The following is a 25,031-nucleotide window of genomic DNA, read 5'->3' on the forward strand; positions in this document are numbered from 1 at the left end:
GATCTGGGTTACGGTTATACTTGTGTAAAAATTCACACAAATTATTAATTTTATATCAGGATTTGTACATGTTAATGTATATTATATCACAATAAAAATGAAAAGAAACAGAATAGCTTGTAAAATATTTATAGATTCTGAATTCACAGAATCTAATTAAGATACTTCCATATTCTTTCACTAAAAAGTGATATCATAGAAACTTCTGGCATTTCACTTTGTTCTCCTTCTATGCTCAAATACTTTCTCATCTACTTATAATGTGGTAGCTTCCAGTAATAGGCTGTAAAGAATGCTGAACTTAACCAAAGTAATCTGCAAATAATTTCTATTCTTCCACATGTACTGAGACTATTTGAGGACATCAAAAACTCCAATATCTGTTTCATCTGCAAAAGAACAGACCCAGCATTTCCAAGTTAAAAACCACTATTCTTACAAAAAACTGAAATTAAGGTAATTAAAAACTAAATCATCTTCTATGATACTTCCACCTCTATTCTTTATATCTGTCTGTTCTTGCTTATCTTGCATGAATCAAAGAACTTGCCTTTTTCTTACTGAATAACAAAAATCTCAAAAAATAGTCTTGCTTAGTTTGAGGTTTATTTTTGTTTGTTCATTTGTTTTTGAGTATAAAAGGAAAATAAAAAGGGTTTCTTGACCATGAAATGGAAAACATTTCCCTTGTGGTATGACATATAAAAAAACACAGTAGGCAATATTAATGATTCAATGTTCAAATGACCGTTACTGAAAGTAAAAAAAAAAAAGCTTTAAATGACCAAGGATGAGCCCTGGGTATAATGCAGAAGCCCCTATAAGAAAGTATGCAAAGCACAAATAAGAAGACAAAATGAATAGGGGTAAGAGTTTCTTTTCTGAGGGGCAAGGGGAACAGTAAAATAATTTTGCAAATTATACAGAGAAACAAGGTATGGTCAACACCCGCAGGAATATAAGTTATTAAAGGTAGAGACCATGTTTTTCCTCTAGTTATTCCTACGATATTTTTGATACCAAATTACATTATCAATTCAGGTTTCAAAATCAGATGTAAATGGGCCTGTGGCTGAACATAAACACATTTCATTGAATGCTGAATAAGCATATTTTGGTTATTGCATCCAAGGCAAATGCATGCACAGAATGCATAAAAAGCAGCACACAAATTATGTACACATTTTGCACTGAAAAGACTCTTCTCTGTATTTTATATGTAAGCTTCCAACAATGTTCATTAATAATTATAAAATTTAACTGATAATAAGAAAACCTACAGCCAAAATGTCTGCTTAAACAAGGTCAAAATCATAGCAGCAGTCACGATGATTACAGGTTTATTTGGCAACACAGTTTTAGTTCCACATTAACTTTTACAGCAGAAGAAAGCCAGTCTTCATGTTGCCTTAAGAGTCACTGAGTTAACTTAAACTCATCATGGACCAGTTACTGGCACAGGAAAAAAACAAACAAAAATATATAAATAGGAGCAGAGAAGGAAAAATGAAAGAGGACAGAAGGAAAGCCTGTAACAACTGCTCTTGATACAGCCAAACGCAAGTTTCCCTCTTAACCTTGTGTTGGAAAACAGAAAGTCAAAGCTGAAATAATGCAGAAGTCAACCTTGATCCTGCCAATGAGCGTCAGCATTAAACTGGTATGAAAAAGTGACCCAAATGCACAAGCAATGAAAGAAACCTTTCTATCCAGAGCTCCGCCTGCACAGTATATTAGAACAACTTACAATCATAGATTTAAAGAATGTAGACCTGACCACTCAGCATCTAGTTCACTGCATCCCAAATTCACTTCTGTGTCAGCATCTCCAGGGTACTGTCTTCCCAGGAAACTTCCTGTCTTTGAATTGCCATGTTCATTAGAGAATTATCAGTATGTAGAGTCGCATTTCTTTAACATCCAACCAATGCTGGAGTTCTAATCCAGATATATGCAACAACAAGATACTAAACTGCTTTATCTCTTGTAATATACAGTTATTTGAAAATAGAGATTAAATCTTCTGTTTTTCACTAACATTTTTGGTTCTTCCGACTGGTTCTCATAAGAAATGGCCTGTACTCTTCTTCTAACTAGACTGACATGTCTTACCTCTTTACATTGTTGTAGAGATGTGCTTTGATATGTGTGCTAATTGGCTCTCCATTTTGCTCAGTAATTTTTTAAAAATTGCCAGGGAGTTGCAATCAGAATTCAGCCATATAGCACACATCATATTTTGAAAATATGGAAATAAAGGTCTAAAAAAATTATAATCTCTAAAAGTTAGTTTGAAGATTAAATGCATTTAACATCTGTAATATAAATTCCAAAGTGGTTATTCAAATGAGGGGTTTGAAATCTAAATATACCACCATTCAAGTGCTTCATAGGCCTTCACCGGTCAGACAGTCTGAAAACAGCAATATTTTTCATAATTCTGAGGACAGGACAAAAACCGCTGTGTTTCATAAAAATGCAACAGGGAAGGCACGTTTCCTCTCATGCATGAATAATGTATGATCTACAATGTTATTTGCTAGACTATCTAATCACCAGCATCTTTCAAAATGTCCAGCTTAGCTTTAGCTCATTAAGGACAAACATGTATCCGTATAAAAATATACCTGTGAACACTTGGAATAATATTCCTCCAAACACCAATGCACACCTCACACTGGCATGTGGGGATACATTTTGTGCATTTCTCAAAGATAAAAATATTGGGGAAAGAAATACAAAGTAGTTATTTCAGCTTGTGACATTCATGCTTACTATAAATAATCAAACTTAATTCCCTCTTTCAAAACAAACCACACACACCCCCCCACAAACACACAAGCACACATACATACACACACACATTCAAAAACGGACCCAGGAGCTATCGCACATTTTTTAAATAAAAGTGAAAAATCTAATGGAAACAGAACAAGTGGCTAAAATAAGAAAGCTTTTAAAGCAAGGTTTCTTCTATTAGAAAAGATTTTAGGAAGGGTGTCCCACTAATCATGAAAAAATGATAAGGCAAAAGTTACTCTATGCATCCATAAACTTTTAATGTAGTAATAGAGAAAGAAAAGGCGAAAAGCATTTAAAGTTCTAATAAGTAGCCTCATATTTTTTTTAAAAAATACGTTTTTATTAATTTTTAGACAGAGAGGAAAAGAGAGGGAGAGAGAGATAGAAACATCAATGAGAGAAGAACATCATCTATCGGCTGCCTCCTACAGCGCCCCTACCCAGGCATGTGCCCTGACTGGGAATAGAACTGGTGATCTCTTGGTTCCTGGGTTGACACTCAACCGCTAAGCCACACCAGCCAGGCAGTGCGTTTAACTAGTCAAATGATAAAAGTCATAGTTTCAGATCAGTAGCATAAAAAAGTAAATTTCTAAATTCACCTTTATATTTCTAAATTTTATCCCATAACACACTTTCTAGTTATGACAGGGGTAAAAATATATGAAAAAATGTAATATCCCATTTTAGATATGAAAGAAAGATTGACCTATTTCAATATCATTACTAAAGAAAAAATAATTTTATATTATATTTTTATTCATATCTAATGAAAACAACATCACTGCAAATCAACAAATATTTTGCTAAGCACTCCGATAAATTGCCTATTTACTTCTTTAAACAAATGTTAACTGTGTGCCCCATTTGTGTAGGAGGTGCATCTGACCCCCTATCCTCCCTCCCCTGTGGAGATAATGTTAGGAAACAACTTGAGAAAGGACAGATCTCAAAGAGCAGAAATCCAGGATGTTACAGGAACGCAAATTTGGAGTTTTGAAGACCTAAAATGGCGTTACCAAATTTACTCATTTATAAGCATGAGTTAGTGCCAGAAAAGTTAAAAAGACCACTTGTGTTAGACCTACTTTAGACCAATATATATAATTCATATGTAGTTACAGAGTTTTCTATAAAAAACTGTGAAGATTTGTTGGCAAAGCTTATTACAAAACAGATAAACAAACAAGCAAAACAGGCCTTCTGCAGAGCAGCCCATCAACCCATCCTACTCTTTACAAGAAAACAGTAGTTTGCAGTTCAGCCACAACTATTCTTTGCAGACTCTCATATACCTGGGATGTCACACAGGATAAGTAACTCCTTAATAATATCTTACAGGCTAATGGCATTATAACATTTGCTCCATATCTCTGGATAATACCTCAAAGTGGGCTATATCAAAGACTTCTTTTCCATTTCAGTACACATCATTGTTAAGAGGGACAAAGGATTTTCACTATGTTAATTAGGTAAGTGCTAATAACGTCACCATTAAAAACAGGGCTTCCTGAGTGTTCCAAAGCCAGCAACATAAAGCCTGACAGCCATTATACGGGGCTCTCTGGGTCTTCAGAGTCGCTGAAAGTTTCAGATCTAGTTCCCCAAATTTTTTACAATCTAAATATAATGCCATCCTCGTTTAAACAAAAAGGAGAAATTTTTGCCTGGACAACCCTGTGTACAAGCTCCCTGCTTATAGGCCCTGGCCTGCACCCCAGCACCACACACCCCCATTCACACCATTCTATTCACTCTTCCTTGAGAGTATTCATCTTCTTCCAATCAAATGTCATTTCTCAGAAAGGCCTTCCCAGCTCACCCTATATAAAATTGTGCCCCTACCACCACTGCCAGTCATTACTAAATTCCTAATTTCTCGGTTGTTCGTCATAAACACTGCATAAACCTGATAATGTTCCCCAGGTGTATTGGTTTACTTTTTGTTGTCTGACTTTTCTGCTAGACTAAATTGCATGCAGTCAGAGACTTGTCAGTTGCTAGATGGAAAGTAAGTGCTCAATAAATTTTATTAATGCATGAGCCAATAAATTTTATTATTATGCTTAACCCTTTGCACTCGCTTGCTTTTTTCTCGATTCCTTTATTCTACTCAGGATTTAATTTTTTAAATACCCCAGATTTTACAAAGCATGGCAGTAGAATAAAAAACTGGAGTTTCTTTTCATACAAACTTATTTATTTGGATTTTTTTATATTTCAAATTATTGATACATTCAATATAATTCGACATACGAGCTGCTACCGATGCTAACCGTGTCGAGTCACACTCGACATCCGAGTGCAAAAGGTTAATAATAACAATGAATTTTATAAGCCTTTGATCTACCAGTACTGTCAATATGTGGAATTATAAGTACAATAATGAATACAACAAAAATAAAAATATTAATCACAATGGCCATGGAGTTTGGAATATCATTTTTAGAAACATAACTATGTTACTGGCATAATCAATGCTAGAGCTTTTCATTCCTCAGGTTTGGTTTCAGCTACTTCCTGATCCCCTGACATTAATTTCACAGCTATTCACAACCAGGCCATAAGAAACTTTGAAACAGTACCCCATACTCCTGCTAACTGGCAGTTCCTGTATCTGTCAAGATTAACTTTTAGAAGTTACTCTTTATGAAGACAAATATGAATTGATTATGTGGTTACAATTACTTGTTCTTACAGTCGATTGCTTTGAGAAAGGCACACAGCCAGAGCTACTGTCCATCACCAAAGCCCCAGGTGCAAAGAAAATTTCAACTCATTAACTGACCTAAATGCCAGCCTACTCCTTAATGACCAATAAATATTTCATTTTTGTTCTACCCAGGAAGACTTAATTGCTGTCTGATTTCAATGAAGTGTTGCTGATAATAGTGAAAAATGTTCACTGCCTAGATATTCAATATTCAAGTTGTGTTCAACAGAGTAAGCCTCAGTGGCATTTTTACAACTTTAAATGGCACCGTCATCCACTATGTCTTCAGCCTTTTACCTCTGCCAAGTCACCCCAAGACTGCAAACATCTGTTCTTCAATTGTCTCACAGGAAACACACTTCATATATGCAAAGTGCTCATTACCCGAAAGAGCCAAATGCCTTTTAAAAGCTAGTTGAAGCAATAAGCAAAAGAAAAAAAATACATTGTCAGTTGAGCATTTAAATTTTAAAATGTTAAGCCTTTGGAGTCCCTAAATATTAGAAAAGCATTTCCCAATCACAGAATCACAAAACTCAAAAGGTAAAAAGAAAAATACAGACCAACCGACTCCTTTATTTTATATACATAAAAACTTAAGACTCACAGTGATCTAAAAAACATCAAAATTTAACTATAATCATTCCTACCTTACTCCCCAGCTCACTTTCAGCTGTCTATCCTCTCTACCATGCAATACAGAAAATGCCTTTACATTGGAACAATGGTCCCAGTGCTAAGAGTGACTAAATAAACCATTTACTAAATTAATGTCCACAGTGTGTTCTAAATGCAAAACTTAATGTATATTCTCTGCAGTAGATAATTAAAGTTAAAAGAGATCATAAGGGTGGGACCCTAATCCAATAGGGTTTATGTACTTAGAAGAAGAGGCCACGTGAGGACACAGTGAGAAGGCTTCCTTGAACTCATGTGTCCTTGGTCCTGACTTGTCCTAGCTCTAAACACTTGGAATTTCTGCCTCTCAAGCAATAATGGGGGGCATCAAATCCCAGTCTGTCTTTGATGATTCTAACTTTGAAACCAGAAGCCTACAAGAGATGGTGACAGCAACACAGAGCAACACAAACATGACTTCGCTTTCATTTGTAACTGTCCTCACTAATTTGCCTTATTGGCCCAGAATACATGCATAGATGGATAGATCAGAAGACAGAGCAAGCATTAGATTGTATTCTGAATGCTTCAGTTAGATGCTACAAGAATTCAGAATACATTTTGTTGTCAGCCATTTTCTGCTATACGAAGAAATTGTACTAACAAATCTAAGACATGATATATTCTTTGTTTTCAGATTTTCAGAGAATAAAGATTAATGATAATAATAAGTAAATGAAAAAACAAAGGGAAAAAGAAATTCTCACTCTTTCCCCCTCAAATAGCAGCCAAAAGTCATTATATATTAGTTGTGATTAAAAAGTGTTACACTATGTTAAACTATGGTTGATACCTCAATAAAATGTACTTCATTGGTGAAGGTTTAGTTATATTTAGATCATGGTTAATAATTACCATAATATAATTATTCAAAAATAATAATTTTTTTAACAATCTAAATTCATGTCAGACCTAGACAAAAGAAGAAAAATATGCCATTCAAATTTCAACATTAACATTTCTCCCCTTTTGTTCTCAAATTCAAGGACTAGAAAATAAATTCCATTTATCAGAGTGAATTCATCATTCCTCTTGCATGTTTTACAAGGAAGCTATAAAAATAGCAAACTGATCAGTGGGAAAAAGGCATCAGTCCTATCATTTCCATGGTCTATATTTTGGTGCAAGTATTTCAGAATCTACCCAGGTGTGGCCTGAAGTGTATTTATTTCAATATGGTTTTGTTTGTTTTTTTCATTTAGACCCACAAGGAGAAAAATTGATCAGATGACCCCTTATTGTTCAAAGCTTAAAGGTTTAATTGCACACAATGCCTTTTCAGACCAAGACTAAAGCAAGGATACTACTATACTTCATCTTTCTAAAACTTCACACTCTAAGACAATTTTCTGGTTTATGAACCAAAGAGAAAATGGTATGGAAAAGCATTAAGTAAACAAATCAAGGGGTCAGCAGGGTTAATGGGGAGTGCACAGATAGGAAGTCAGTATATTTGCCTCCAACAGCCTGTGCATTTCCTGGTGATGGGCTGGCATTAATTGAGAAGAGTACAAGAATAAGTCTGCAAGGTGACCAGATCTGAGGAGCCTGTGCAATAAGTTTATGTGAGGACAGTATAAACAACTGCTGAGCATATATAAAACAGCATAATGGGAATCCACGGTGTGGTATTCTCAGCAGGTGCTTCAGTTTTCTGTAGGGAAAACCTTCAGGTTGCAAAGAATGCACTGGCAGATGAATAAAAATTTTGAAAAGAAATGTTTAAATAAATAAAGTGTGGAAAAGCCACAGACAAAGTTTCTAGAAGACAGAGAACAGTGTTGCTAGACACAGGAGAAGAGAAGGGAAGGAAAAATGAAGGCCCTGCTACACACGTGGGAGGGTTTCTTCCTTCCTGGTGAAAAGTATTTGAGATTCCTCACTGAAAGAGTTGAGGAAAACAATGACATCATGTTTGAACAGTGCTGGCTTGTGATAAAAGTCAATTAGTGATGAGTTCCTTCTGAACTTATTTTTAATATGGAGTTATAAATAAAGACGCATTATTACAATCAATGAGAAAGAGTGGAAAATTGGGATGGAAATAAAATTAGTCACTCCACTCTAGCAGAAACACATCTGGATGGGACTGCTTGGTGACAGGATGTGATCGCTCAATAATGTCAAGCTGTTTGCAGAGAGGCTGTGCCAATTTACACAGTAGGTATAAGAGATCCCACTGGTCAACCTCCTCTCCAATAATTGGTATTCGACTTCCTCATTTTTTGCCACCTACGCAGCCACCAAGCGAGCAAGCAAGGATTCCATCTTATGTTTTTGTCTCCTCAGAACCTGGCATAGAATCAGAGTTCAAGAAATAATCAGTGAGTAAAAGTGAAGTGATGGAACCTACATTTGAACGTTGATAACTTGTTCTGGTTTTCTTTTTAAATTTTAAAATTATGCTTTTTCCTAACTTTCCATTCTTCTACACTGCCTCTCCCACTATGTTACATCTTCTTTTAAGTCATAAGTTGCTAAATCACATTCACTTTAGCACGGAAAACAAAAAACCACAAGGAGCCCTAACTGGTTTGGCTCAGTGGATAGAGCGTTGGCCTGCGGACTGAAGGGTCCCAGGTTCGATTTTGGTCAAGGGCATGTACCTTGGTTGCGGGCACATCCCCAGTAAGGGGGTATGCAGGAGGCAGCTGATTGATGTTTCTCTCTCATTGATGTTTCTAACTCTTTATCCCTCTCCCTTCCTCTCTGTAAAAAATCAATAAAATATATTTTAAAAAAACAAGGAGCAAAAGGATAAAAAATATATCTATACATATTTAAATAAGCCCATAACAATAAGAGTGACTATTTCTAAACAAGACTCCAGATCTAACTTAGAGAAAACACACATTGCAGGTATTCAATAAACTTCTCATTTATTGACCATAAATAAATGAATGACTAGAGAAGAAATGGGAAATTTTCAAATGATAATAGTAAAAATAAAATATACTAGTATGACAATACACTCTGATTCTTCTCGTTACTGAAAGTAAACTTCCAAACTTTAGAAGAAATAATAAACCTAAAAATCAACAAGTGCTGAAGCATAAAACCAAATAAAAAAATTTAAAAAATTAAAAAAAATACTAATAGATCTTAGTCATTTGAAGTTCCATAAGCCCATTAGGAGTTATCAGCTAAAACTCTATAATGGTTTGAGAAGATAGGTTGCACTTTGAGTCAAAGGCTATTTTAAGGTCTATGATGATCACCTGCTTGGAAAAGAGTTGACTTACCTTGCAGACCACATAATATTAAGAGTTACACAGAGAATGAATGAATGATCAACTATTGTAAACCATGCAACAAAACTTTCTCCAGTTGTAATCAATAATAAAATTCTAACCCTGGCCCTTGTGGCTCAGTAGTAGAACATCTGTCTGCGCATTGAAGGGTCTTGGGTTCAATTCCTGATCAAGGGCACATATCTGGGATGCAGGTCAGATCCCTGCCCCAGGTTGGGCACGTGTGGGAGGCAACCAATTGATGTGTTCCAGATGATGTGTCTCCCGCCCCACCCCTGTCTCTCTCTCTCTCTCCCTCTCTCCCCTCCTTTCTACTCTCTCTAAAAAATCAGTGGAAAAAATATCCTCATTCCTCAGGTGAAGATTGAAAATAATAATAATAATAATAATAATAATATTAATACAATTCTGAATGAAAGTAGAGACCAAACAAGTGAGTAAACCTAATAGGAGTATTCTCAAGCCTCAAAACAACTCTTCAGTAAAGCAGGCACAAATAATACTAAACAATAATTGTCAAGAACTGTAATGCATTAAGTTCTACCAGTATTTTACCCGAATTGCATTTTATTAAGTGTGAAATGGTATGTTTTTTCCATTCAACTAACTTCACGTTGAAAGAGGAAAAAATGTTTATGGGGAAAAAGCTCTTGAAAAGTGGCTATTATAAACACTGCCAAAAACTTCCAGAGGGTTTGTTCCTTTTGTACTTAGGGACAAATGTAAGCACGAGGATTCCATTTACCAAACCATACAGAACTCTGCAGTCAATTATGGCGTTCAATCTAGGTTAGAAGATGCCTATACTGATTTAGGTAATTTCCCATTTTCCTAACAATTAGCAACATTAACTAAGTAGAAATCAATTGTAATTGGAGAAGAGAGTGAGTACTAAATTAATTACCAAAGTTAGTCGATATATGAGAGAATTGTTACTTAATCCAGAAATTCTATATGCTGTAATTTACTTATTTCATAGGTATATAAAATCAACTACATTTAGAGGAATAGTCTTAATTCTCTTAATTCAGTCATTATTAAATTACATGAATTTACTCAAATGTTTGCTAAAACAATTTTTAAAAGGTTAATAACATTTCTTTTAAAATCTTTTATTTTTTATTGTGCAAAAGTGGGGCTTTTTATCATTATTGTTGTTGAATTTATTTATTTGTGCTTTTTGCATTTAAACCTAATTGGGTAAAGTATTCCAGTACAATTTTTAAAAACTGGTTAAAAGATTAGAATTAAATGAATTCTAATGATATCAATTTAGTAATTCTTGGCTAATGAGATGGTAGGATAATTCCAGTAATAACGTACTTATGTTTTGGAAAAGTACATATAGTATTATCTCTGACCAATTCAGTAGCATCTGTTTAACGATTAATCCAAATGCCTCAAATATTATAGAAGTTACCTGAGAAAGTTAACATGATGATATGAGGTATCTAACTTTTAATGAATTCAAGGGTTTCTTATTCATTGTATGAAAATACAGCAAAAATATACACTGGTTATTACCAAGGAAAACATATAACTAATATTACATTAGATATTATATATATTAGATATTATATTAGTCCCAAAAGTTCTCTTTTTTTATTGTAGCCAAAACTCTTAATTTACCATCTTAACATCTTTCAGGGATGCATTACAGTAAGTGTTAACCATATGCACATTGTTGTAACAGATCTCAAGAACTTGCAAAACTGAAACTTTAGATCCATTGAACAAACCCCCTTCTCTCATCCCAAAAAGCACCCTTTTAATGGTACTTACGGCTTACAATTTTTTTTAAATAGAACTCTCATGGATTCTTACTTTCTTACATCATAGTATCACAATAAACTGAGCACTGTAATAGTCACCATCAAGTTTTCCTTCAACATATAAAAATCATGTATTTAACTGATATAATGTCTTTAGTTTTATAAGTCATATTTGTTCAGAGACCTGCCAATTCTCAAAGGAAATCTGAGTAATTAGTGTAAATTAGTGAGACTGATCACCGGTCTGCAATTTTTTGTTGTCAAGAGCCGAAGTGTAAGTATTTTAGGCTTTATGGGCCATATGGGTTCTGCTGCAAATATTCATGGCTGCAACTGTAGCACAATAACAGCAATGGGCAATACATAAATGAATGAGCATGACCGTGTGTCAATAAAAATGTATTTACAAAAACACGTGGCAGGTTAGCCCTCTCCCATGGGCCCTAGTTTGCCAATCTCTGAAATACATAAGGAGAGGAAGGAAAAGATGGGGGAAGGGAGAAGAGCAGGGACAGGGAGTAGGAGAGAAAGTCTAAAGTATTTATGAAGTATTTCTCCTGAGAACAAGCAGCTACTTAGTGGGGTTGACATTATTTATTCTATTGACCACTTTGATAGTGAGGCCCTAAGAAATGGAGCAAGTTTTCTTTTTTATGACGTTTCAATGCTGACTGACCTATTAGCATTCCGTACATCTGCATCAATAATGAAAGTATTGACCTTCAGTGACTACACAGGATTGGACTTACCTTAGTAGCGGATGGAATATGACGGTAATATTTCTGGCTCCAGGTTTGCAGACAAATTTTGTTCCTCCACCTTCTATTAAATTGTCATCAGGACCCCCTTTCAGAAAAAAGAAAAAAAAATAGAGATTTAGTTTTTTAGAAATATTACAAAGAAATAAACCAAGCATATCTAGATAAATGTTATGGGGGCATGAGAAGAACCATCTTTGAAAACAATTGCCTTCTATATCTACAAAACAATTTGGAATGACTTGGCCTAGCCTTCCACATTAAATAAACTATGAAGGAGCATTTTCATGGAAGCACAGTGAAAATAAAGAGTATATTTCAAGAAAAAGTGCAAGGGTATAGCTCTTGCTCTCTAACCACCAGTATCTATCTTGGACAGTACAGCACAGGAAAGTTTTAAGGGAAGAGAATTGCCATTCAAAGTTGTCCAGAGTTGTAAAGGTTGGAGCAGAGACCCAAATGAACTCAACTGTCTGTATTTCATCAAATCTAAGATCCCACTGATTGAAAGATCTGCTATTATTTTAGGTTAACAGTAAGGGGAGAAATGTCCTGCTAATTAAACTAGATAATGCTTCCTTATCACTTAGGATCTTTATTTTTTCTTACTGAAAAGCTCCTTTTAAAATAGGTGGATGTTTACCATAAGTCTCACATACACATGTAATAAGGAGATATAAGAAAAATAAACTGGTTGAGATATTCCTAAAACTATGGAATACTCAGAGTCCAGCTCTTCTGAATGACTCAGGGTTGTCACTACCCTTGTTTTCTAAAGATTGTCAGCAAGTGAGTTTCTTAAAGGAGTGTTTCAGTACTTTATTTCAAGCTGCTGATTGATATCCACTCTGCCAGGTTTAATATATTGATATGTTCTTGATGCCGTCAGAAGATCTAAAGAAAACATGTCCCTGTACTAAGCAAGACTCATATTCATTCCTCAAATGGTCCTTAAGAGGTTCATTATCTGAAATACAGAGTCATAGTATGAGGAATAGTCACTCAACTCCCACACACTGAGGCAAAACAAGTCATTATGACTGTCTTCAGCTGGACAGCCATTAAGATGCCATTGATTACAGATATATCCTAATTACAGAGAGTTTAGTATGTGAAAACAATGTGTATTTTAGGGTGTTGGGAGAAATGCTCTCCTTCCACCCCCCAATGCTCATATTTCTTCCCATTAAAATGAAGCTCGATTAATGCAATCCCTGACCTCTCTCCATCTTTAACCCACTCCAGGGAAAGTGAACTAACTCCTCTGGTAAAATTGAGATGAAAAAGCTGGGCATACTTGCTTCAGCAACCCCTTTACTCCGTTTTTGAAACCGAATGATATCTCTATATATAAAAGCCTAAGCCACTGGCCGACTGGCTGGTAGCTATGACGTGCATTGACCACCAGGGGGCAGACGCTCAACACAGGAGCTCCTGAGGACAGCAACTTTGCAGAGTGCCCTCTCGCACTCCGGGACCCCTTGGGGGATGTCAGGCTGCCAGTTTCGGCCTGATCCCAGCTGGTCAGGCCGAGGGACCCCACTGGTGCATGAATCCGTGTGGTCTTGCTAAGTTTAGTAAGAAAGCTTCTGCCTTATCAGAGAAGGACAAGTGGTCCAGCACCTTCTGTGAGTGAGTGTGCAAATCAGTTTAATTTTGATGTTCATTTAGAACACTCACTCGACTCTCTATCTGGCCTATATCAATATAAAAGTAATTTTCATCTTTCATCTATCTTATGTTATTTCTTAAGAGTTTCAGGACTCTGATAGGAAAGATACAGGCCTCAAAATGGGCTTCTCAAAACCTTCACAATCTGCATTTACAATGTTTCCATTCTTTTTTCTAAATTAAACATTTTCTTTCTAATTATAGTTCTTTGCATGATACCAAACACAGCTTAATCTCACCTGATTTATTATCTATCTTAACGGTCTCTGAGGCATCTTGGAAATTGACTGGTAAAAACATGTGAAGCTTCAGAAATCCATAGCCCAGATCCTCAAGAGTTCCCAGGGGCACCAGAGTCTAGACAAATCCCACTTGGATTAGTTGTTTCCACCAACTAATCAGAGCAAGGTCTGTCTTAAGAAAAACAGAAAATATAATGGCATGTTCAGCGCTTAAGTCTAAAGCATGAGCTATTTTTTCTCATTAGAAAGAAATCCATCTTATTGTACTATCTTTGCATCAGTGATATGACTGTTCTGCTTAGTTAAAGGAGAGCATCAAGACCAGCACAAACACTACTCCTTTATAAAAATCCTCCTCCGAGGTCCCTGGATAGTCACAGACAGAAAAAAAGAAGCAGTCAATATGCCCCCTTTATCAAAACTTCCCCTTCCAAGATCACAAAATCTAGACACAATTGAATCACCAAGGAAATGGGGGGCGGGTGTATAGAAGAAACCTGGTTATATTCTACACTCCAGAGACAACATAAATAACTTGCTATTGAATAAATGAATGCACACAAGAAATAATGCCTAAATCTACTAGATGTGAGCATATCTTTTTAAAGACTACATGATCTCCAAAGGCTTTTAAAAATTCTGATGTTCTGTGATTTTTGGTATTCAATAATTAAATACAGACCTGATTTACCCACCTCCAGTCATTTATTCTAAATCCTTGTTAGCTATAGGCAAAGGATTACTGAAAGCTTGGGCAGAAATATGGAAAAAAAAAAAAAAAAGGAGAGAGACTTGAAGCTGAACAGCAATTTCACGTACAAGAACTTCTTCGTTACTCCAGTCCTGCTACCAAGGGCCAGCTACACTGTATTCGCTGAGATGTCCTCCTTACAGACCACAAGTTTTAACCTCGCTTACTAATTTCCAATAAACAGCACTGACCCAGGGGAAATATTATTGAAAACAGAGCTGACACAACCAAAGGTAAAGGCTGTGGCCAAAGACCATACAGCCTGTGAATCTCTGTGCTCTGAGATTTATTCTAGCCGGCTAACATCTGGGCGAGCAACCAGGCTGGGCAGTCCTTAGGCGCCTTCCCATAATCAAGGAGCTACTGCCATGAACAGTCCTAGGGAGCACGTTGTTCAATCCTGAGAAGAGCACAGGATGGCCCAGAGCCTCTCCCTCCCGCCATTCATTACGCTACAGTCTCTCTGGGCTGGAGAGGCCAGGTGATAGGCACCAGAGAAAACGGTAAATGATGATGGATGGCTGGGGAGCAGGGAGACTGACAATAGCATTACAAGGAGAAGATATGCTCCGCAGAAAGGAGGGGCAGAAATGCCCTGGCCACATTTCCTGTTTCTGACAATGAGGACAGGGTGGCAAGAGGCACCCAGGCCACCCAACGACTGTAGAGATGACAGCCTCTTAGAGCTCGCAGTTAGTCCTTCATTTAGAACTCATTTCCTTATAGATAAAGAACTCCCAAACTTATTTACTAGGTGTACCAGTTCATAATGCGGATGTTTTTCAATAGATGGAGTTACACATATGTTGATATATATGCAATTTGATATGTACGCTATTTTGTTGTATTGACTGCAAGCTTCAAAACTTCATATGTCAAATTTGCTGAAGGTGTTAACATCATCAATATTTTTACACTTAAAAATGTTGAATTTTGTGCCAAAAAAAAAGCATTTGTGGGAAGTTTTCATTCATTATTTTGAAGAAAAGTTATCGTATACTTCGGGAAGCTTATGGTGAACATGCTCTATCTCAAGATACTTGTGACGCTTGTTTATATGCTTTAAAGGTGATGATTTAGATATGAAAGGCAAAGAATGTCTAGGTCAACCGAAAAAGTTTGAAGACCAACAATTACAAGCATTATTGAATGAAGATTCGTGTCAAACTCAAAAACAACTTGCAGAAAGATTAAACATTGCTCAGCAAACAATTTCTGATCGTTTACAAGCAATAGGAGAGATTTTAAAGGAAGGAAAATGGATGCCACATCAACTGAACAAAAGACAAATGGAAAAGCGAAAAGTCATCAGTAAAATGTTGCTTCAATGGCACAAAAGTCTTTTTTGCATCGAATTGTGACTGGCGATGAAAAGTGGATTTATTTTGAGAATCCCAAATGCACAAAATCATGGGCTGATCCAGGTCAACCATCAACATCAACTGCAAAGCCAAAGCGCTTCAGAAGGAAGACAATGCTCTGAGTTTGGTGGGATCAGGAAGGTGTGGTATATTATGAGCTTCTAAAACCAGGTGAAACCATTAATACTGATCGCTACCAACAATAAATAATCAATTTGAGCCACGCTTTGATCGTAAAATGACCAGAATGGGCCAGAAGACTTGGCAAAGTAATTTTGCTTCATGATGACGCACCATCACACACTTCAAAACCAGTTAAAGACACGTTAAAAGATCTTGCCTGGGAAGTATTAACCCACCCGCTGTATTCACCACTTGTTCTGATTGATGGCACACACATTCTGAGCAGCACTTCAAAATGTACAAAGAAGTGGAAAATTGGGTCTCTGAATGGTTTGCCTCAAAACAAGAAAAGTTCTATTGGGACAGTATCCACAAATTACATGAAAGGTGGGGGAAATGTGTAGCAAGCGATGGATATTAATTTGAATAAAGCACTTTTGATGTTTCTCTTGAAATTACCATGTTTTCTTTTATTACAAAATCTGCCATTATTAACTGGTACACCTAGTATTCCTTGATTCTCCCAACTAGAATTTGATGTCATTTATAATAAATATAGTCATTTTAGCAGAACATAAATAAAAAACCAAAACCACAGAAAAAAAATGGAAACAAATGTTCTCACTGAGAGAACTATAGTACAGTGGGAAGAATAAAAAAGATCTGTGCCAGACCCCACATCAGCTACTTACTATTAAATTATTTCAATTCTCTGAGCCACAGCTTTTCTGTTTATAAAATACAGATTGCAATAAACTCTTTCAAAGACTTTGATGATGTTTAAGTAAGATAACATACTCAAGGGCATTCAGGACAGTGTCTGACACCTAATGTATCTCAAATAAATGGTGGTCTAATTTCCCTTTGAGAATTATCAAGCAGTCAAGGACTTACTGATCAGAAACACACACACACACACACACACACACACACACACACACACACCATCACTGGAACATACACTAAAATACAAAACCTCCAAATTCAAAAAATGTTATTCTTGCTACTATAGGAAACATTATACAAGTCTATATACAAGCCTTTAATGAGCCTAAACTGTCTGCCATATTTTGAGAGCAGATTTATTGTAGTAAAAAGCTTAGAAAACCGCAGAGAACACAGCACAATGGAATAAAATTACTGTATCCACTCTTGCACTTTCAATTAGAAATAATCATTATTAAAAGTATTGGTGTTCCAGTGGTGAATGCTTTGTGCCAAGCACTGAGATGAGAACTAGAGAATGTGAGGTCCCTTCTGCTGAGCTGCAGAGGCGGCACGCCCCGGCCGGCGTTTGTCATGGGCTCTCAATTGAACTTGGCCTTTCCATACAGAAAAGAACCACGGTAAAGCGGAAGGTTTTTGCAGCACACACTTCGCTTCATAAATACTTTCTAAGGATTGTAAACATGCATTCAGTACAATAAATATGGAATTGCTGATTGCATCAATAAATACGGTCTTTAATTGGCCCTAAGAGCCAGCTGAATGGTCGAAGAATTCCCTGAATTCACAGCCCTCACCTTGCCAGAGGGGTTCTTCTAGATCAAGCTCTTTGGTAAGTGCCCATTTTTAAAGCACAAATTATCATTATGATTTAATGCTGTTGCTGCTGCTACTAGCACTACCAACAAACTTGTAAAAAGGGACTATATATGAGCTTGAGGTTTGGTACTAAATTAAGAAGAAAACGAAGGTAAAGTACTTTTTCTTACACTCAAATAACTCACAATCACAGTCAAGTCAAGCAAATGGGGATTGGTGAGGACATTCTATTGCTCATGAGTAAGGTGCTGTTGGGGGGCGGGGGCAGGGAGGGGGAATCCAGGCAACAAGCCCTTTCAAGGAAAGGGTCATCTTGACTCAACTCTCACCAAGTGTGTAACTATTGTTTTAGTGTGTTTTCATTGATTTCAGGGAGGAAGGGAGAGGGAGAGGGAGACAGAAACTTCAATGATGAGAGAGAATCATTGATTGGCTGCCTCCTGCATGTCCCCAACTGAGGATGGAGCCTGCAACCCAAGCATGTGTCCTGACCAGGAATTGAACCATAACCTCCTGGTTCATAAGCTGATGCTCAACCACCAAGCCACTGGGGCTGGGCACCAAATATGTAATTATTAACAATAATTTTACTTTGTTAATGGATGAGAATAGTTTCTGGCATGTAATGCATACTCAGTAAGTATTTGTTGAATGACTATATAAATAAACAAACAAACAAACAAAAAATAATAATGTCTCTGTTAGTCCAAGTGAATTCATAGTACAAAGCACTGAGGAACAAACAGCAGTTATGTTTTACATAAAGTATGTTTAATAAGGAATCCTAGTTTCAATAAAGTCCTGAAAAAGTATATTGATTAAGACATTATTTGTAAAGAACCTTCCAAATAGAAACAAATGAGTTATCTACACCATTAGAAAAGTAAATGTCTTGCCTATATTTCATTGCCCAATTACATTTTATTCCTGGGTAGCTAGCTTTAATGTTGTACAGTAGATAACTAAGATGTGTCAAGTACTACACAGAATATGTAGAGAGAAGGTCATGAAGGAGAAAGCAGATTCATTTATTACTCATCTACTAGGAAACTGCTACTGTGCTAGACATTTTACATAAAATGTCTCACTTAACCTTAAAAATACCCCTGTAATACCCTTACCTATCACAGAGATGAAGAAATGGAGGCTCATTGAGGGTGTTGGGAGCAAAGTATCTTGATCAAGGTCATACACATGGTAGGTTCAGTATTCAAACAATTTCCCCCCAACTATACATACTTAATGTCATTTTAGGTTCCCAAGAAACTCACAAGTAGAATAAAGTGACATAAATGACAAGTGATACAGAAATATTCTAAAATAGGGAAGAGTAAACCCTGATTTTATGGTGATTTTAACAAAATGCATTTTCTATGGAATCAACACTAACTATAGCAGTTAGTTATGTAAATTCAGGCTTAATTAACTTAGTGGGGTGGAGGCTTAAGGTGAGAGGTGATGAACTGAACTAATCTTTGAAAGGAGGGGGAGAAAAACTATTAAGGATTCCTTGACAATCCTTTTATATTGCAGAGGGCACAGGTGAGATACAGTAACTGAAATTTATAGCAATGCCATATAGCTGTAGAATATTCTAAAGCAGAAATAAGAGTGAAGAAGAAACACTTTGAGAGCCAGGGTTAAGGATTTACCACCTAGAAGTGGTGAAAACAAGGGATAAAAAGTGTTGAAGGTTCTAGTGAGAAAGAAATTAAAGTGATTAACCATAGATGGGTCAAAGCTTGGTGAGAAAATAAATTAGGCTTGGAAAGGGTTTGACTGAAGAAAATGATAGAAGCTGACACCTGGGGTCTCTATAAGATCAAAGAGTATTTATGGCTGGAATCAGAGGAGAGAAAATGTGAAGAAAATGGGAGGTTGCAGTTAGAGGGACATACCTTGAATTAAAGCCTTCATTGCCTTTCCCTGTAGTTGCAACCACAGGCAGCCCTCCCCTGAATTAGAAATGGCATGGTGGCCAGGGGGGCAGTAAGTTTGATGTTTCCTACTTAAAGAATTTGGGAGTAGGGTAAGACTGAGGAAAGAAGAAAGGAAGGAAGGGAGGGAGGGAGGGAGAAAGGAAGGGCAGGAGGGAGGGAGGGAGGGAGGGAGGGAGGGAGGGAGGGAGGGAGGGAGGGAGGAAAGAAGGGAGGGAGGAAGGAAGGAAGAGAGAAAGGGAGGGAGTGAGGGAGAGAATGAGGGAGGGAGAGAATGAGGGAGGGAGGGAAGAAGGGAGGGAGGGAGGGGAATTCTAAGGATTGCAGCCCAGAGGAAGAAGGGGTCACTCCTATGGGTACTCTCTAGAGGTGTAAGGCAGAGAAAGAGATGCAATCTAAATTAGGGACTGTCTAATGGTAAGCTATTGTGAGAAGGACAAATAGTGCGTGGTTTGAAGTGTGAAGAACAATAGAATATATGTATGTGCAGTATCCTGTATCTGTTAGAAATTTGATTTGAGCAGACTGCTAGGAAGGACATACTTCACCTGAGTTTTGCTTCAAGTAAGATCCTTTCTCCCGGATTTCTGGTAAAAGACCATTAAATATTTTTTATAAAGAAATAAAAATCATATTCTTTTGTTTAAGAATTGAACATATTCTAGCTCCTATATAGCAAGTGAATTTTATAATAATCTATTAATTTGGGGTGGTCTCTCAGTTTAAAAAAACAAAACAGAAAAATCTGTTTCTTAATTATCTTCCTAACAATAACTTGTTTAAGAGGTTTTGGAGTACAGAATGACAAGGAGCAACCACAACAAAAATGAAGCAACACATTTTAAGGTTAATAAGAGTTCATCCTGAACCACCAGTAAAACGTGCTCACCTGGAGTCTTCCATGAGCGTAAGTCAAAAAAGGCTCCACTAGTAACAGCACTGACTTTCTGCAATGGAGTCTGAAGTGGCGTGCTCTCTAGGAAGAGCAAATGTAAGATATCTGAGCCAATTACCAAAGGATCCAGTCACTGCGTGCATGTTTTTAAATGGTGATCCGGAGGCACAAGGGAACTTGAATTGACCATCTTTGAGGAGCATTCCTATCCTGACATTATCCTCCCACTTGCTTTGTTCTAAGGTTACATAAGGAAATGCATTGATTCTTCCTTTTCCTTCCACTCTGTAACCGATTCCCTAGTTTTAATTTTCTTGAATCTATTCAACATGCTTAGTGGCTAGTCAGATATATCTGGCTCAGATATTCTCATGTGTGTAAGCTGGAGTCCCCTACCTTATGTATCACGTGTCTGGTTTCTTTCACTTAGCATGTTATCCAAGTTCATCCAGGTGGTAGCATAAATCATACTTCATTTCTTTTTACGGTGAGATAAGATTTCAAAGTATGTATATATCACATCTACTGATGAACATTTGTGTATTTCCACTCTTTGGCTATTATAAACAATGCTACCATAAACATCCATGTACGAGTTTTGTATGGATGTATGTTTCCAGTTCTCTTCAGCATAGACCTAGAATTTGAATTGTTGGGCCATCTGATAACACTATGTTTGCCATTTTGAGCAACTGCCAGATTATTTTCCAAAGAGGCTGCACCCTAATGCTCACTGCTGTTGTTCTAAATAACTAATTGTTTAAAAAAGAAATCTGGGAAGGGGGTGGCGGGGGGAGGGTTGAATGACAGCACACAGAGGAAGTATGAGGTGGGGTAAAAGTAGGTTTACAGCTGTTCGCATGGAAAAAAACACAATTAGTAAGTAAATAATAATACGAGAATAAACAGCGTTTCTTGTACTCACAACGATAAACCTACTTTTGCCCACATTGTGTATTTTGTTCTCCCTTTCCCACCAGCCCCAGGTCTCCCTCCTGCTTCCTGAGGAAGCATTACCAGCTATAACAGGTGAGAGCAGATGCATTTGGGAATTGGCACAACTGGGAAATGATCTGTACTCTTTCAACTAAGTATCTGCTGGTTCAGTGGTCGGCAAACCGCGGCTCGCGAGCCACATGCAGCTCTTTGGCCCCTTGAGTCTGGCTCGGTGTTAGAACCACTTCTTCAAAATAGACTCGCCCAGGCCAAAAACCGACTTCTGTGCATGGGCCACGAAGTTTCAATCGCACTGTACGTGCACGCCCGCGCGTGGCATTTTGTGGAAGAGCCACACTCAAGGGGCCAAAGAGCCGCAGGTGGCTCGCGAGCCACAGTTTGCTGACCACTGTGCTGGCTCATCACCTATGATTAAAACAGACAGTAAGGTTTCCCTCCTCACTCAAGTTTCAGGTTGCAGAAGGTTTTACTGTTTGCTCAGTGGTTCTTGTTAAAGTAAAGCAAGAGTGATAGGAAGGAGGACAGAATGCAGTGCCTCTCTCTGATCAGATAAGCCCTTCTCAGTGTTGACCTAGCACGTATGTTTGCCTGGTCAGGGGGCTTTCGATGATGGCTTGCCAGCTGAGTGGTAGATTTATGATGCGGATAAGCATCAACCTGAAAACAGATTGAGCCCATCAATCTTATTTTGCCTGTGAAATGGTCTATGTTGAAGCCCGGGCCACTGGAAATGAATAGGGCATAAATACACTAGTTCATAGAAAGAAATGATAGTGCTAAATGCTGTCACTGTCTTCACACTCGCAAAGTTGGAAAGATGTTATTTTGAAGGGATTGATATGACAATATGACAGGTAAAAAGTATAATAAGCCAAAATGACTACGGGAAGTGGCAGAGATGAAGGGTTCTTTAAGAACAAATGTAGAGTCCAAATACAAATTGCAGAACATGGCAGCAGTTAGCTTACAGACACAGATTATCAGTGCTGGCATCCTAACAGAAACAGCATTACGCCACGGCTCATTGGAAGCATGTGCATTACCGAGGCACAGGTGGCTTTAAATAACTTGACTAGAAAACCCACAGTCACTGTTTAGGTTTAATTAGCAATAGTCAACTTTCCAGGCACTTTAGGCAAAAACTCCTGCAATATTCTCACAGAATTTAAATTGGTCTTCTAAGCCAGCTAACCATGAGATGATCAACACTAAAAATTATAGCTGGCAGATGCATTTTTCTCTGTTTGTATATAAATAGAGCATAATACAGGATTATGCATACCCTATGTTCAGCAAATAATTGATAAAAATAATCAGGATTTTACAATTTATTTGAAATGGCCAACCCTTGCAGATCTCCAATGGCCAACATATTTTTTCACCCCAATGGAGTACTAGTGATAAAAAAAGAAATACAACCCTCTCATTCATCTGCAATTGAAATAATGTCAACAACCTTAAAAAAGACGAGTCTTCTCTGTTTGCCTTGAACTCTGTCCTTCATTAAATGCAGTAAGTTCAATGTCAGCCACACACCAAACCACAAACTAGTGAATTTTCCCAATAATATCTGCTCCACATTTTGCTGGAACACTTATATCTTGTACTTATTCTCAAAATTTTTACTTCCATTTTATCAGTCATAATTGGTATAAAGCACATTTACACATTACTGGAGCTCAAAATTCCAGTTCTAGGTATTTCCTCACATCTTCAGTAAAAAATAATATCATGGGTAAATTTAAGATTTGGCAACAGGGATATTCATCACAGAAAAATATATTAAACTAAAAAAATTCACTTAAATTGCAAAGCAATAGGAAATTGGTTATATACACACACATTGATAATTGATACAAACATACACACAAACACATTATAACCAAAATATGATGTGGCCATTAAAAATATATACACACTGTAATAAGGCAAGAAAAAGATATAAAAGGCAAATACCATTATGGCAAAAGTTTATTAATGAAAATAATATTTTTAAATACTAGTAAGCCTGTATTATATGTGTTATAATTGCGATATTAGAAGTCTTTGCTGATCTGATTTTTCATCTCTCATCTCTGCTGAATCTTGTGCCTGGAACCTGTTTTCCTGTGTGTTGTGTACCGTGTGTGTGCATGCACGTGTGTTTTATAAGCTCACATTACTTAGAAATGTATCTGTAACAATTATTTGAGGCCTGATTTAAAGGTAGTTTCCACCAGAAAACGTTAGCAATAGCTTCTGCTTATCCATATAAAGAAACTACCAACCCAGAACCCACTTTAAACTAAATTCTCACTTTGAGATTTTCTCACATCACACAAAGGATATACAGTTTGGCAACAAAACTCTAGAGAGCTTTCCTCCCTTTGGCCTGTGCCAAGGTTATCAATTTTTTTAGTGCCTTAAAGGTGGTTATGGGAAAGGGGTGGTATTTCTAGATGGCCCATATACTCTATGTGGAGTTTGGGGGTTCTTGGTACTAGACTCCCCAGGTTGGCTAGGTTCTGGGCTTTGCTCTTGTTCTCATATGCCTTGCAAGTTTCCTTGGGCTTGACAAAACCTTCAAAGTGAAAACTGACTTTAGAAGTACTTCCTCCAAAATGTTTTTTTTTTGGTTTGTTTTGTTTTTTGCTTCCTGTAATTATAACTTTTTGCAACTTTATCAAAGCAATTGCTAAGTGTTTTATCCAACATTTTAAATTTTTTCATGGAAGGATCTACAAAGATCTCAATCATACTGCTGAAAAGAGAAGTCTTCATATAATCTACTCCTTACAGAATAGTCTACAAATAACTCCCCCTCAGAATTCAATTACTCCAGTGAAAGTGTCTTTGGATTCTATTCGGATATCCCTGTCATTGTTTTTAATCAATCCTCACAGTAAACTGGAGAGTAGAGTGGAATATAGTTCTTGCCTTAAATATTTTGAATTAACTTGAGATAGTGAAATATAACAATATATAGTAAAGCACAATTTGGTATCGATTATAAAATCCGATTATTAGAAGAATGAACTTCTCTTAACTTTGATATCAAATAATTATAAGGGATTAAGTTGCTCAGTACTCTGAGCCACCTATTTCTTACCAATAGAATAAGGAGAATGAACCAGACAGTGTACTCTTGAGAAACCCTTGCATTTATGAAATTATATTTCCTAGATTATATATTTCCTTTATACTATATTCTATCCATTTGGTTTATTTACATTTTCTGATACTGTAGAATATAATATAGTAGTACCTTTATCAAGTAGAAATTTATGCCAATTATTATAATCATTGAGATTTCATATGCAATAATTCTAATGGGATTTTAAATAAGAATGAACTGTATTTTTGCTTTGGGATATTAGTTATGCTTCAGGAAAAAATAATTTGTATCATCTCGGGTTGACATTTTTACACCATCTAATTAGGATTATCTTATGCTCTCTTTCTTTTAGGGTAAGCATGTTAGATACTGCCTTGAATATGACAAAATGGGCAAAATTCATCGCATGTCTCTGCAATTTTAATCTAAAATGTTTCTCAATTATTCATCCCAGATAGGTATCAGAATTTTAAATAAATCA

General features: G+C 36.7%; 1 protein-coding gene across 3 annotated transcripts in view; it reads right to left on the bottom strand.

Moving 5' to 3' along the window:
* EXOC4 (exocyst complex component 4) overlaps positions 1-25,031 on the bottom strand; it is a 731,450-nt gene that overhangs the window by 390,246 nt on the left and 316,173 nt on the right. For all 3 annotated transcript variants that reach the window (XM_079786328.1, XM_079786329.1, XM_079786330.1), the window contains exon 10: positions 11,966-12,062. In XM_079786328.1, the coding sequence (XP_079642454.1) occupies positions 11,966-12,062 (97 nt within the window). The remainder of the gene's footprint in view (positions 1-11,965; positions 12,063-25,031) is intronic.

Source organism: Cnephaeus nilssonii (genome assembly GCF_951640355.1).
Source record: "Cnephaeus nilssonii genome assembly, chromosome: 12".
Taxonomy (NCBI): Eukaryota; Metazoa; Chordata; class Mammalia; order Chiroptera; family Vespertilionidae; genus Cnephaeus; species Cnephaeus nilssonii.